Source organism: Anomalospiza imberbis, chromosome 8 (genome assembly GCF_031753505.1).
Source record: "Anomalospiza imberbis isolate Cuckoo-Finch-1a 21T00152 chromosome 8, ASM3175350v1, whole genome shotgun sequence".
NCBI lineage: Eukaryota > Metazoa > Chordata > Aves > Passeriformes > Viduidae > Anomalospiza > Anomalospiza imberbis.
In genome coordinates, this window is record NC_089688.1 from 21,317,516 (window position 1) to 21,329,279 (window position 11,764).

The following is an 11,764-nucleotide window of genomic DNA, read 5'->3' on the forward strand; positions in this document are numbered from 1 at the left end:
TATCTATTATCTGTCTTACTGTTTATTTATATATTTCTATTTGCTTTCTTTATTGAAAAACAGATGCAGGATAGACTTCTCATCAGTACTGTTCTCTTCATGTTGTTTGGATTGTATATTTAAAACATCCTTTTAAAGAACTTTCAGCTTTCATTCTTTTGTCCATCAGTGGTTTTGCTCACACTTTTGTTGATGCCCTGCCTCAGTTTTAGCAGCTTAGCTCTTTTACACCATCACATTACTTCACTTTTTTCTGTGTCAAGGGTTGGAATCATCCTCTGCTCGCACTGAATCCATGGGGCTGTCAGGGCAACCAGAGGCAGTTTGGGGGTAAGGTTGTGGTCTTATCTGGCATAGAGGCATCCCAACCAAGCAGTCTCTGCATTAGGCGTGTTTGGGACACCAAGCCGCTCCAATGGCCCTGGAGAAGCATCCCTGTTCTGCCTCTGTTCAGCTCAGTGGTGTATTACCAATGTCTGGAGTAAGAGTTTTCACCCCAGCCAGATCCTGCTCCTGGCAGCGAGTTTAGCCTTTTGCTCAGATTAATTATTCCCTGCCCTAGTTTCATCGCCCCCCCTCTCATGGTCGGCAGCGGCTCCTCCCCTCCTGGCCTCCACATACTTCAAATATTTGCAGCTGGTTTGTTTTGTCCTGAGTCACTGCTTGACTCTGCTGAGCTGTGGGCCCGGGGCCGGGCTTGCCTCGCGGCTGGGTGCAGCTCCGCCGGAGATTCCTGGGCTTGTCCTCGGTGCTGATGGGCGGCACGTCCCTCTCCGGGTAGCGTTAGCACCCGCCGGGTGCGCCGAGCCTGCGGGATGCTGCCAGGTGAGCCCTGAGGAGGAGCAGCTGGGGGGCGATGCAGACCTTTGGGTGAGCCCTGCAGAATGGTGGACATGCATCCCCTTGGATCTGGTCTTTGTGGGTCAAATCTGCTCCCAGAGTGGGGCAGGGAAAACCTCTAATTGCATGTGCGCTCCCACTAGGAGGTTGGGTAATGACAATTCAAAGTTTTCATTAATTGGAAGAAAGTTGATGACAGTGGCATTTCTCAGACGAGCAGGGTGAGCCGTGTGATAGCAATAGCAAACCACAGCCTCCCCAGGAAGGGCAGAGGTGGGAGTGTGCTCCATCTTCACACCTCATTGCCAGGGCTGGGTTAGGAGCTGCTCTTGGGTCTCTCATGGGTCCAGCAGTGGCAATAGCAAAGCTCAAAAGCAGGTGCTCCTGGGAGGCTGGCTCAGACCATCAAACCGAGGAGAAACGGGAGAACAGAAGCTGAACCTCTGAAAAGTGTGATTGAGAACATTGTTTTTGGAAATGTATTTCTGAATGCCTATTTGGCGACTGTGTCATGGGTAATTTGTCACTGGATTGGAATTTGCTGGCTTCATTAAAAATACGAGTCATATTCCTGCAGGCCAGCAAGGCTCATTCAAGATGTGGTATGTCTTAGCATCTCCAAAGTTGATGGGCATGATGAATCAAATTGAAAGTTAACATCTAAATAGAAAATCTGTGGAGTAAAATGGAGATGTGTTTAAAAAATACTTACTAGGTGACCAAAATCCACAGCTGTGAAATTGGTGGGTTTAGTTAACTGCTTAATAAGTCTCATTTAGGGAAAGCTGTTATTAGACATACAAAAATGTGTGACAAACAAGAAAAAAATAAATTCATTACAATTAACAGAGTATGAAATATAAAAAGTGAGAGTTTTTAAATGTATCAGAAACAAACACCAAGTAATACATATTGGTCAGATATAAGAGCTCAGTGTTACAGATAAATTCTGTATTTGAATATTTTGAGCTGTAAGTGTTTGGAATGAAGTAGGATAACCTTTGAGTTCATTGATAGAGGAGGATGCTGGCCTAGTGATAAACAACAAGAGTTCTAGGAGACTTGACTGCAATGTAGCCTTGTTTTTGAAGGAGTCTTGAAATGTTCAGAGAGAGCAAGAAGGCCAGAGGAAAATTAATTTGTATGAGTTTTCAAAATCATGCAAATACTGGTACAGTGGGGTAGAACTAATGCCCAGCATTGTGCCAGGTCATCCAGGCTGAGCTGATGGCTACTGTGGGCTTAAAATCTGTGCAGGGAAGGTTTTAATTTCCCTTCCATAGGCAGGGACTTGAGACTTGCCAAAGAAGGGTGTCACGGAGCTGGCAGTCTCACAAGTGTGGGTTGAATCCTTGCCACAGAGTACTTTCTGTAAGGGCCTGACCTAGATTTACTTGCCTGGGGTTTGCTTCATGGAGCATGGGGAGCTGCTGCATTTGCCAGCAGCACTGGGCATCACCAGCTCCGTTTTGGGGAGCTGGAGCCAAACACAAGGTGTGACTGCAGTTTAGTTATGGCTAAGGCTGGGAACACAGCAGGGTTGTTTGGTGGTGCAGTAAACTCCTGAGGTGTCCTGTACAAAACTTAACGTGGTGGCATTTTGCCTGGGGCTAAATGTAAAATTCTGTTCTTTGTCCAAAGCAATTGTAATCTTTTCCATTTGTCTTCCCAAATGCTGCTATATGGGTAATTTCTGGCTGTGATTTTGGCTTGTCTTAATTTTGAAGATTCTTCCCAGCCCACCCCATGCAGTAGTATCATCTCACCGCCCACCCCCTCTGGGTTTCGCACACCTGTTTGCATTGCAAATTAACACCTTCCAGTTTCTTCCAGGCTGCCTTCCCACTTGAGCTTGCTCTCCTTCACAACAAATACCATGCCTTCTTTACAATAACTCATTTGTTGCAACTTCATTAACTCTCTTGAGCCACAAAGACCTGCTGACCGTATTATCTTAGTGTTTAGTTGTCCCTCCTGTACATTTTTCTGCTCGTATCCTGTTCAGGCTCCAAGTGCTGTGTCTAGGGATATCCCTGTGGGTGTTTGTGGAGGACCTTGCACAGCAGGGCCCAGTCTGCTCCTGACACTTTGCAGATGCTGTGGAAATGCAAAGAGCAAAACCAGTTAAACCCAGCATCTGCTCTGAGGCCCTCCTTGTGGACTCCTGCTGCGTTTGAGTTGATAACGTTCATCACTGGGGACTGCTGGAAAGCCAGGACAGGCTCTGATGGGGTCAGGCTTAAGGATACTTACCAGGAAGAATCAGTGAGGCCTTTTCTTCCCAGTGATTGCCTACTAAATGTAGTGCTGGTTGTGTCACTGAATCCTCCTCCATGGAGCTGGTTGTTTTGCCTCTCCCCAGGCTAGATTTCAAGGCAGGGCAGCAGAGATGCCAGCTTAGAGAGATGAATATCTTCCCTCCCACATTAAGAGCATCTGTGTTTCAGCTGGGTTTCCCATTTGCCGGGCTGGCACTGGGAATGATTTTGAAGTTGCTCTTTCTGCAGGGAGGCGCAGGTAGCTGAAAGGACTTGCTGTTTGGTACTGATGCTCCTGGTTTCTGCCAGGGCTGCTCTGCAATGGGAAGGGCCAAAAGGGCTGGCATGGTTTCTGAGTCAGTGTCTCAGCTTGGGTGTCTTGTCTTTCTCGAATTGTTTTGGTGTGAAGACCCCAGCCTGGGGGAGCAGTGGAGAGGATGCTTAGGCTGAGTTAGCAATTTTCCCATCCCATGTTTCATGCTGCTGTGCTGGCTGCTGCCATCATCCCACAGAGCACGGCTGGGGGCTGCTTGCAGCCTGCCCAGCACCTGGGCAGAAGCGGCTGGGAGCAAGGGGGTCTCTGAGGGTTGTGCACATTCGGTACTGTGGTACCAGGATAAGTCCCGAGCCCTTCTGGGTGTCCCTGGGAGTAAGCAGGGCTGAGCCTCTGTTTTCTGAAGCTGTCACCGGAGAGGTCAGGGACCTCTGGAAGTGCCTGTCCTGCAAAAACATTCCTAGAAACGTCTGAGCTGGGGCATGTCTGCAACTCTAAAAAGAATTCTGCCGATGGAGGGCAGCTGGGGATCCGTAGCAGACGGATGCCCACCAGGCATTTGTGGAATCAGCCACTGACATGAAATGGGGTACCCGAGGCAGGCTGGCACTCCAAGGGGCTCGGTGTTGCCCTGAAATGGGGGAGAGCGGAGTGTTCCTGGCCTCGGAGGGGTGACCAGGAAGGGGTCGGGGAGAGCACTGTGGCCGTGGTTTCGGTCCGAGGGCGCTGCCTCCCAGAGCAGGCAGGTGGGGCAGAGAGCGGCGCGGCCCTGGAATCCGCGGGGGGATGAAATGTCTCAATGGAAGCGGGAGGGGGCTGGGCCGGCCCGGGGCCGCAGGTGGCACAGAAAACCAGGAGGAGAGGCGGCCGCGGGGGTCCGGACGGGGCCGAGGAGAGCGGCCCGGAGCCTCGGGCCCTGCGGGCGGGGCGGCCCCGCTGGCCGGGCTCCAGCTCCGGGCTTTGCCTGCGGCAGCAGCGTTGCGGTGCCCGGGGCCCTCCGCGGCCATTGAGATGGAAATGCCCCGGGCCTGGAGAATGGAGACCCTGTTCCCAGCCTGAGGGAGGGGCGGCCGCCATTGCCTAGCGGGGGCTTCCCTCCGTGTCTGCAGCTTCCCGGAGCCACGGGGTGGGAGAGGAGCCAGGCCCCGGCCGGCATCAGGGCAGACCGTGTGGAGCCAGGTTTGCTGCCCGGCGCGCCGGTGCCCGGGCTTTGCGGCGCTCCTGTGCTGCGAGGGTGGGCTCTGGGAGCAGCCGGGTCTCCCTGCAGCCCTGGGGATGGCCCCTCTGGAAAGGCCCTTGGACTCTCAATTGTGCTGTTTCTCAGTCTCATGGGTTACATGTGTAGCAGTTGAGGTGCTATTTGTCTCCTGTCCTTGTGTCCTTGCTGGAGCGTGCTGATCTCGATTATCTGTCCTGCAGAGATGACTCTCCTGTCCTCCCAGACACCGTCCCTGGAGCCGTCCTCGGCCACCACTGAGAGCGCAGAGCAGAGGATGCTGGAGAAGAGGGCCAAGGTTATTGAGGAACTGCTCCAGACAGAGCGGGACTATATCAGAGACCTGGAGATGTGTGTGGAGAGGATCATGGTGCCCCTGCAGCAGGCACAGGTAGGAGCTGGGAAAGGAGGGGAACCGGTGGTGCAGCATTGGTGGATTGGGGTGAGAATACTGAGTCCATTTAGTTCTCAGAGGTGACTATGCAGCACGGGAACCCATAGAGGAAATTAAAGCTATTCCAAGGGAAGGAGGGTGGTTCCCACAGTTCCCTGCACTTGTTGCAATAAGCACATGTGCTTTGAGATCCTGGTGAGCCCTCATCCTTGCTGGAATGAGAGACCTGGCAGCAAGTATCACACATTGATACTTGCTGGGGAACTGCAGGAAAAGTTTCTCTTTCTTTGGTTATAGATTAAATTCATTGACAGGAAAAATAGGATGTGGGGTCTTGGCATGGGGACAGATTTAGTGGGAGGAAAAAGAGAAAACCAGGTGAGCAGAGGCAGGGGTGGAATTGCTGGGAAAGAGAAGGACACATAAGGAGTGAGAGTTTCAGTGCACTGGGGGACAAGGGAACGTGTACAGGAGTCACTGTGATGAGGGAAGGTCACACCGGGTGCCTGCTGTGAAGCTAAGGACTGATGGGTTGCAGGAGGGCAATGGGGGGGGTGTTGAGTCTAACTGGGACATGTTCCCCATCCAGGACATCTCTTTTTCCATTCACTAGATGCAGAACATAGACTTTGAGGGCCTTTTTGGAAACATCCACATGGTAATAAACTTCTCCAAGCAGCTGCTGTCCGCCTTGGAGGCTTCAGATGCCATTGGTATGAGTTCTGTTACCTTTTCTCAGAAGGTTGGGATGGGAATTGCTAGTGCCAGAGAATAACAGTTTAAATGATGGGAGAGGATCACTGGGCCTGGGATTTCTCCCTGCTGGTCCCCATCACCACTCATCAGTCCAACAGTGAAGCCAAGGAGATCTGTGTTGCCCCAGGGGTCACTATGCTCAGACACTGTGCCTGTGGCCATCCCTAGCCCTTTGCCCCAAAGTGCTGCCAGCTTGAGCCTTGGGCTGCCTGTGCCTTTGCTCTGTGGCTCCTGTGACCAATGTCTCCACTACTCCCCTGGGAGACCTGGATTGATTGAGAGCTCTCTGTGTTGGTGGGTGATGAGGAGGGGTCCTGCATGCTGTAGTAGCACTGTTTTCTTGACCTGTGTATGTGGAACAGGGATACTGGATGTCTTATCAAGAGACACACCAGTGTTTTTGGAGGCACCAGGAGACACTGAAGTCCTGCTTTGCTGCTGTCTGCAGGACCAGTGTTCCTGACACATCGTGCAGAGCTGGAGAGTGTCTACAGGGTATATTGCCAGAACCATGATGAGGCTATTGCACTGCTGGAAACCTATGAGAAGGATGAGAAGTTGCAGAAACTACTTTTGGACCTGCTGGATAGCCTCAGGTTTGAGCCTTTGGCTGTGGCAGCCAGCAGGCTGGGATAGGGGGATCAGTTTCCAACATCCCTGCCCCTCTTCAGCAGTGTTTAGATAGTTCAGGTGGTGATTGGAGAGGGTCTGATGGTGGCACTGCATAGTTGGCTGGGCTCTGGGTTCAAATGGCCCCCTGCCCCAATGCACACGTGCTGGGAGACCTGTAGACCCCCTTAAAATCTGCATAGAAGCCACCAATGTATAGAGAAGGTGGCATGTCCTGGACTGAGGGCTCCTGTTCCCCAAACCCTGAGCCACCACAGCTGCTGAGGAAGGAGCTGCTTTGCCTGGCTCAGTGGGTGCCAGGGCTCCACTGGAGGTAACTGGCCCGGGAGCCGGCAGTGCCAATGGTGGCTCTGGGAGGACAGGGCTGCCCACTGCCTTGGCAGCCTCACTGGGCAGGCCATAGACACTGGCTGTGGGATTGCACACCCGCCACCCCATTAACCCTTGCTTTTCTTTGCTTTTTGGCACTCTGTGGGCCAGCAGGAGCCTGTACAGTGAATGGTGAGTACTTCCTCTTAGTCCCTGCTTGTCTGTCTCTGTTGGTTTGGCCACTCCCTTGTAACTAACCTTCTGCCACTGGTGCTGGGTGCATGCTGGGGTGCCCTAACAGTGCCTTGTGGAGGCACGACAGGGAGGAGAGAGGTATCTGTGGCATGATTGCAGCAAAGGCAGTGGGTGGGCTGCACAGGTAGGCAGTACAGGTGATGAGGCGAGGGGAAGTCTTGGGCAGGAAACAGGATTTGGCAACCCTCAGCCCCAAGAAGCCAGGAAAGCCCTGCAGTGACTGTGGTCCTGCAGTCAGTCTGTCCTGCACTGGGGGACAGATCTGGGCAGTTGGTTGGTGAAACAGCAGCTGAAACAAGTGGCTCTCTGGCAAGTATGAGGCTGTGCCTGTGTGGGATTTCATGGTGGGTCTGGTAATGAAGAGGATCCTGGCTGGGAAGTATCACCTGCTGTGAGTGAGGAGCAGAAACCTGGGGTTGATCTGAGAGCACCAGGAGTTCAGGAGTGCAATGAATTTGGAAACAAGGGTGGCCTGATGTAGGGAGTACAGTGGATTTAGAGGAACTGGAGTTCTGGGTCTGGTTGGCACTGGTTTGAGGGGGCAGAATGTGTGTGGCAGAGCCAGACTGACACCTGATACATCTCCTTTGTCCTGATTTTCCAGGGGTTGCACAAACTACATTAACCTGGGCTCCTTCCTCATCAAGCCAGTGCAGAGGGTGATGCGGTACCCGCTGCTGCTGATGGAGCTGCTGAGTGCTACCCCTGAGGCTCACCCTGACAAGGCACCACTCACGGCTGCTGTCCTTGCAGTCAAAGAAATCAACGTCAACATCAACGAGTACAAGCGCCGGAAGGACCTGGGTGAGAAGCTGGGCAGTGCTGGGCACAGAGGGACAGGAGTGGGTGTGCTGAGGTCAGTGTCTGCTGGCCACTGAGCCTTAGCTGGCAACCACGGAGGAGCTCTCACTGCTTAGGGGAGTTTGGCGCCATCACCTTTGTAACTGCCCTTCAAGTAGCTGCTAGTTGTGAGCAGATCCCCCTCTGCTTCCTCAAGTCCAGCCCACCTGGCTCCCCCAGCTCTCCTTGTGGATTACGAGATGTGGTTCTCCCACGTCTTGGCCTTCAGGCACCAAAACTAGACACAGTACCCAAGTGTAGCCTCCCTGGCACTGAACAGAGGGATAAGATTACTCCCTTTGATGCCTGTTGGCCACCCTCCCTGTTTTCCCTTGAAAGCCCCCAGTTTGTGCAAATCTTACACTTTAGTCTTTCCTCATAGCCCCACTACAGCTGAGGTGACAGAGGCTGCATGTAATGATTGCTTGTATTTGCTAAAGAAGCAATCTAGACACCTTCTGTATGTCCGGGAACTATTGTACATCATCTCCTATGTCATCTTATGCTGACACTGTGCATAATCCTGTGGAAGAGCTTGAATAGTTTGTCTACAAACTGTAGGGGATCTCAAGAACCAAACAGGTGACACAGTGCTGGATGGGATGGGAGGTTATGATACAATATTTTACAAGGGCATGCAATGATAGGGCTGGATAATGGCTTTAAACTGAGAGGATTTAGATTAGATATAAGGAAAAAGTCTTTGCAGTGAGGGTGGTAAGGCACTGGATCAGGCTGCTTGCAGAAGTTGCAGATGCCCCATCCAAGGAAGTGTTCAAGACCAGGCTGGATGGAGCTTTGAGCAGCTTGGTCTAGTAGATGTCCCTGCCCATGGCAGAGGGGTTAGAACTAGACGATTTTTAGGTCACTTCAACCCAAGCCATTCTGTAATGATATGTGGGGTTATTGGGACTACAGAGGCTTGGGGAAGAGGAGAACTAACAAGGTGATTGTTGATGAGGCAGTGTAAGACATGGGTGTTTGTGCTTACAAAGGTTTTGATTTCTATATCAATCTCTTTAGTGCTAAAGTACAGAAAAGGGGATGAGGATAGCCTCATGGAGAAGATCTCCAAGCTCAACTTCCACTCTATCATCAAGAAATCCAACCGTGTGAGCAGCCACCTCAAGCATCTCACAGGCTTTGCACCCCAGGTACTGTGCATCAGGTGCACTTACACCCTGCGGTGCTTCTCCAGAAGTATCTGCTGTCCCTCCACACCCCTTCCCCCCATCCAGCTCTGATCCAGGACAGCGAGGCAGAGTGAGCTTAGGGTCTGAACCACCCATCTCTGCTGTCCAGCTTGTGGGCAGGAGGGCCCCACATCTTGTAGTCTGGGAGGTGCTGTGTCCTGCACCGCCTCCCTTGAAATACTTTCTCTCACAGCTAAAGGATGAAGCCTTTGAAGAGACAGAGAAAAACTTCCGGATGCAGGAGCGTCTGATCAAGTCCTTCATCCGGGACCTTTCCCTCTACCTGCAGCATGTCCGGGTGAGCCAGTCTGGGGTGTAATGCCAAGCCTGTGGGGCTCACCATGCTCTGCCCCTCCTGTCTGCATGGTGTGTCCCTGCAGTGCCTCAGCTCTGTTGGGGCTGGGTGGTCTGGGCTGCCCTGGGAGCCCCTTCTGAGCAGCAAGAATGGCTCAGCTGTGTCTTCCTGGTGCAGGAGTCAGCTTGTATGAAGGCACTGGCAGCAGGGAGCATGTGGGATCTGTGCACAGAGAAGGGAAGTGGGGACTTGGACCAGTTCCAGAAAGTGAATCGTCTCATCAGCGACCAGCTCTTCTCCAGCTTTGTGAGTGAGGCTTGTGCTCCTTTGAGGCCCACCTGGGGGTCCGCTGCAGATGGGCAGGCCCTGGGAGGCTGCAGGGAGGGTAACCTGGGAGAGCTGTGAGCATTCCTGTTTAGCTCTGCCCTCCTGAGAGCTTTGATGCCTGGCAGTTTATGACTGTGCCTGTTAGATATTTATTTTTTCAGCCCTACCTGAAATGCTACAGCTCTTTATGCAAGTGGCTCAGGTACTTTGCATAGAGTTACCCATGCTGGCACAATTATGTAAGATTATAGGATAATTGCTGTTGGAAGGGACCTCTGGAGCTCCAGTGGCTGCCACCAGGAGACAGTCACTGTATTGTCCTGGGGAGGTTGTATGCTGGAGAGTGAGCTGTTGGCATTCACAGTGGGAGAGAGCGCCTTGTCCCGCCTTCTCACTGCACCTCTGCCCACCAGAAAGAGCGGACGGAGCGGCTGGTGATCTCGCCCCTGAGCCAGCTGCTGAGCATGTTTGCGGGGCCCCACAAGCTGGTGCAGAAACGCTTTGACAAACTGCTCGACTTCCACAACTGCACCGAGCGAGCGGAGAAGCTGAAGGACAAGCGAACGCTGGAGGAGCTGCAGTCAGCCCGCAACAACTACGAGGCCCTCAATGCCCAGCTGCTGGATGAGCTGCCCAAGTTCCTGCGCTTCGCCAAGGAGCTCTTTGCCAGCTGCGTGCGGGGCTATGCCGAGGCACACTGTGACTTCGTGCGCTTGGCCCTGGAGGAGCTCAGACCCCTGCTGTCGGTGGGTTCCCACAGTGCAGGCAGTGCCCTGGGCTCAGAGCAGCGCTAATCTGTGCAGGGTTTGTCCCTGAGCCTTACTGGGACCTGTCACATCCTGGGGGAAGCTGCTACTGCAGTTTCAGGCCACAGGTGACTTGTGCAGGGCTCCTGTGGGATGGTGTTGGGGCAGGGATTGCAGGGTTATGTTGCAGTTGTGTGTAGAAGGCCCTTGGAGCAGTGGCAGGAGAGCATTCACCTAGGAGAATCTCAGGTCACAAGTTTGAGGACCACTTAGAGCTGAGTCCAGACAGGACTGCAACCCTGGGCCTGATGCAAGTCACAGGCAGGACTCAGAGCCCTGCCATGGTCTATACTGTAGCTCTTGGCCATTTCTCCCAGCACCTGTCACCTAACCAGGATCCCGACTTTGCTCTGGTTCCAGTTGCTGAAGGTGTCTGGCAGGGAAGGGAACCTCATTGCCATCTTCCAGGATGAGCACAGTCGAGTCCTCCAGCAGCTCCAGGCCTTCACCTTCTTCCCAGAGTCCCAGGCGGCTCCCAAGAAGACTTTTGAAAGGAAAAGCATGGAACGGCAGTCTGCCCGGCGGCAGCCCCTCGTTGGCTTGGTGAGTTCCCTCTGCCCGGTGTCAGGGCTTGCAGAGCCCAGGGCAGCCACTCACACCTGCCTTGTTCCTCTGCAGCCGACCTACTTCCGGCAGTCGGATGACATCCGAGCTGCCCTCCTGGCCCGCTATCCCCCAGAGAGTCTCTTCCAGGCAGACCGCAATTTCAATGCTGCCCAAGACCTGGATGTCTCCCTGTTGGAAGGAGACATTGTGGGCGTCATCAAGAAGAAGGACCCCATGGGCAGCCAGAATCGCTGGCTCATAGACAATGGGGGTAGGTGGCTGTTCCCTCCCCTTGGTGCTTGCTGTGAGTCTCCTCCTCTGGTCTCCCTGTGCCCTGGTCTGAGCTCACTTCCTCTCCCTTCTCTGTGCAGTGACCAAAGGCTTTGTGTACAGCTCCTTTCTGAAGCCCTACAACCCCCGCCGCAGCCAGTCAGATGTCTCTGTGGGCAGCCACTCTTCCAACGAGTCAGAGCACAGCAGCTCCTCTCCCCAGAGCAACGCCACCCTGACCTTCAGCCCCAGTGGGGCGGCCGTCACCTTCACTCAGAAACCCCTGCAGGACTCTGTCTCCCCGGCAGATGTGTACCAGTCCCCACAGCCCCCACTGGAGGTGGACTCCCCCTCTGTGCCCCAGCTTGGCTCTGGTGACAGGGTGGCCCCACTGGCTGGTACCGTGACATCTCAGCGCCGCTACAGCCGCCCCGAGCTGGGCTGCAGCCCCAGCTCTCGCAACGGGCACCCCACCAAAGCACATCTCAGGCCCACGCCCTCGGTGGAGGACAGAGACTCAGGGCTGGAGAACAGCGAGTCAGAGGGCAACCAGGT

The 11,764-nt window shown here is 53.6% G+C and overlaps 1 protein-coding gene and 1 long non-coding RNA gene across 16 annotated transcripts in view; one reads left to right on the forward strand and one right to left on the reverse strand.

Moving 5' to 3' along the window:
- The window catches only part of DNMBP (dynamin binding protein), a 34,108-nt gene that overhangs the window by 20,806 nt on the left and 1,538 nt on the right, over positions 1-11,764 (forward strand). For 13 of the 15 annotated variants that reach the window (XM_068197785.1, XM_068197770.1, XM_068197774.1 and 10 more), the window contains 12 exons: positions 4,792-4,979; positions 5,596-5,695; positions 6,187-6,334; positions 6,852-6,869; positions 7,537-7,736; positions 8,796-8,926; positions 9,159-9,263; positions 9,438-9,566; positions 10,001-10,333; positions 10,754-10,936; positions 11,012-11,210; positions 11,311-11,762. In XM_068197785.1, the coding sequence (XP_068053886.1) occupies positions 4,794-4,979; positions 5,596-5,695; positions 6,187-6,334; positions 6,852-6,869; positions 7,537-7,736; positions 8,796-8,926; positions 9,159-9,263; positions 9,438-9,566; positions 10,001-10,333; positions 10,754-10,936; positions 11,012-11,210; positions 11,311-11,762 (2,184 nt within the window). In that variant the 5' untranslated portion in view covers positions 4,792-4,793. Of the gene's footprint in view, positions 1-812; positions 826-4,684; positions 4,705-4,791; positions 4,980-5,595; positions 5,696-6,186; positions 6,335-6,851; positions 6,870-7,536; positions 7,737-8,795; positions 8,927-9,158; positions 9,264-9,437; positions 9,567-10,000; positions 10,334-10,753; positions 10,937-11,011; positions 11,211-11,310; positions 11,763-11,764 lie in introns of those variants that run through there. The other 2 variants (XM_068197781.1, XM_068197782.1) reach the window with 2 other exon arrangements.
- Positions 2,451-3,351, reverse strand: LOC137478150 (uncharacterized). Its single transcript, XR_011001437.1, has 2 exons — positions 3,094-3,351; positions 2,451-2,700 (listed from the first exon to the last, which is right to left on the reverse strand). It is a non-coding gene; the product is annotated as an uncharacterized lncRNA (long non-coding RNA).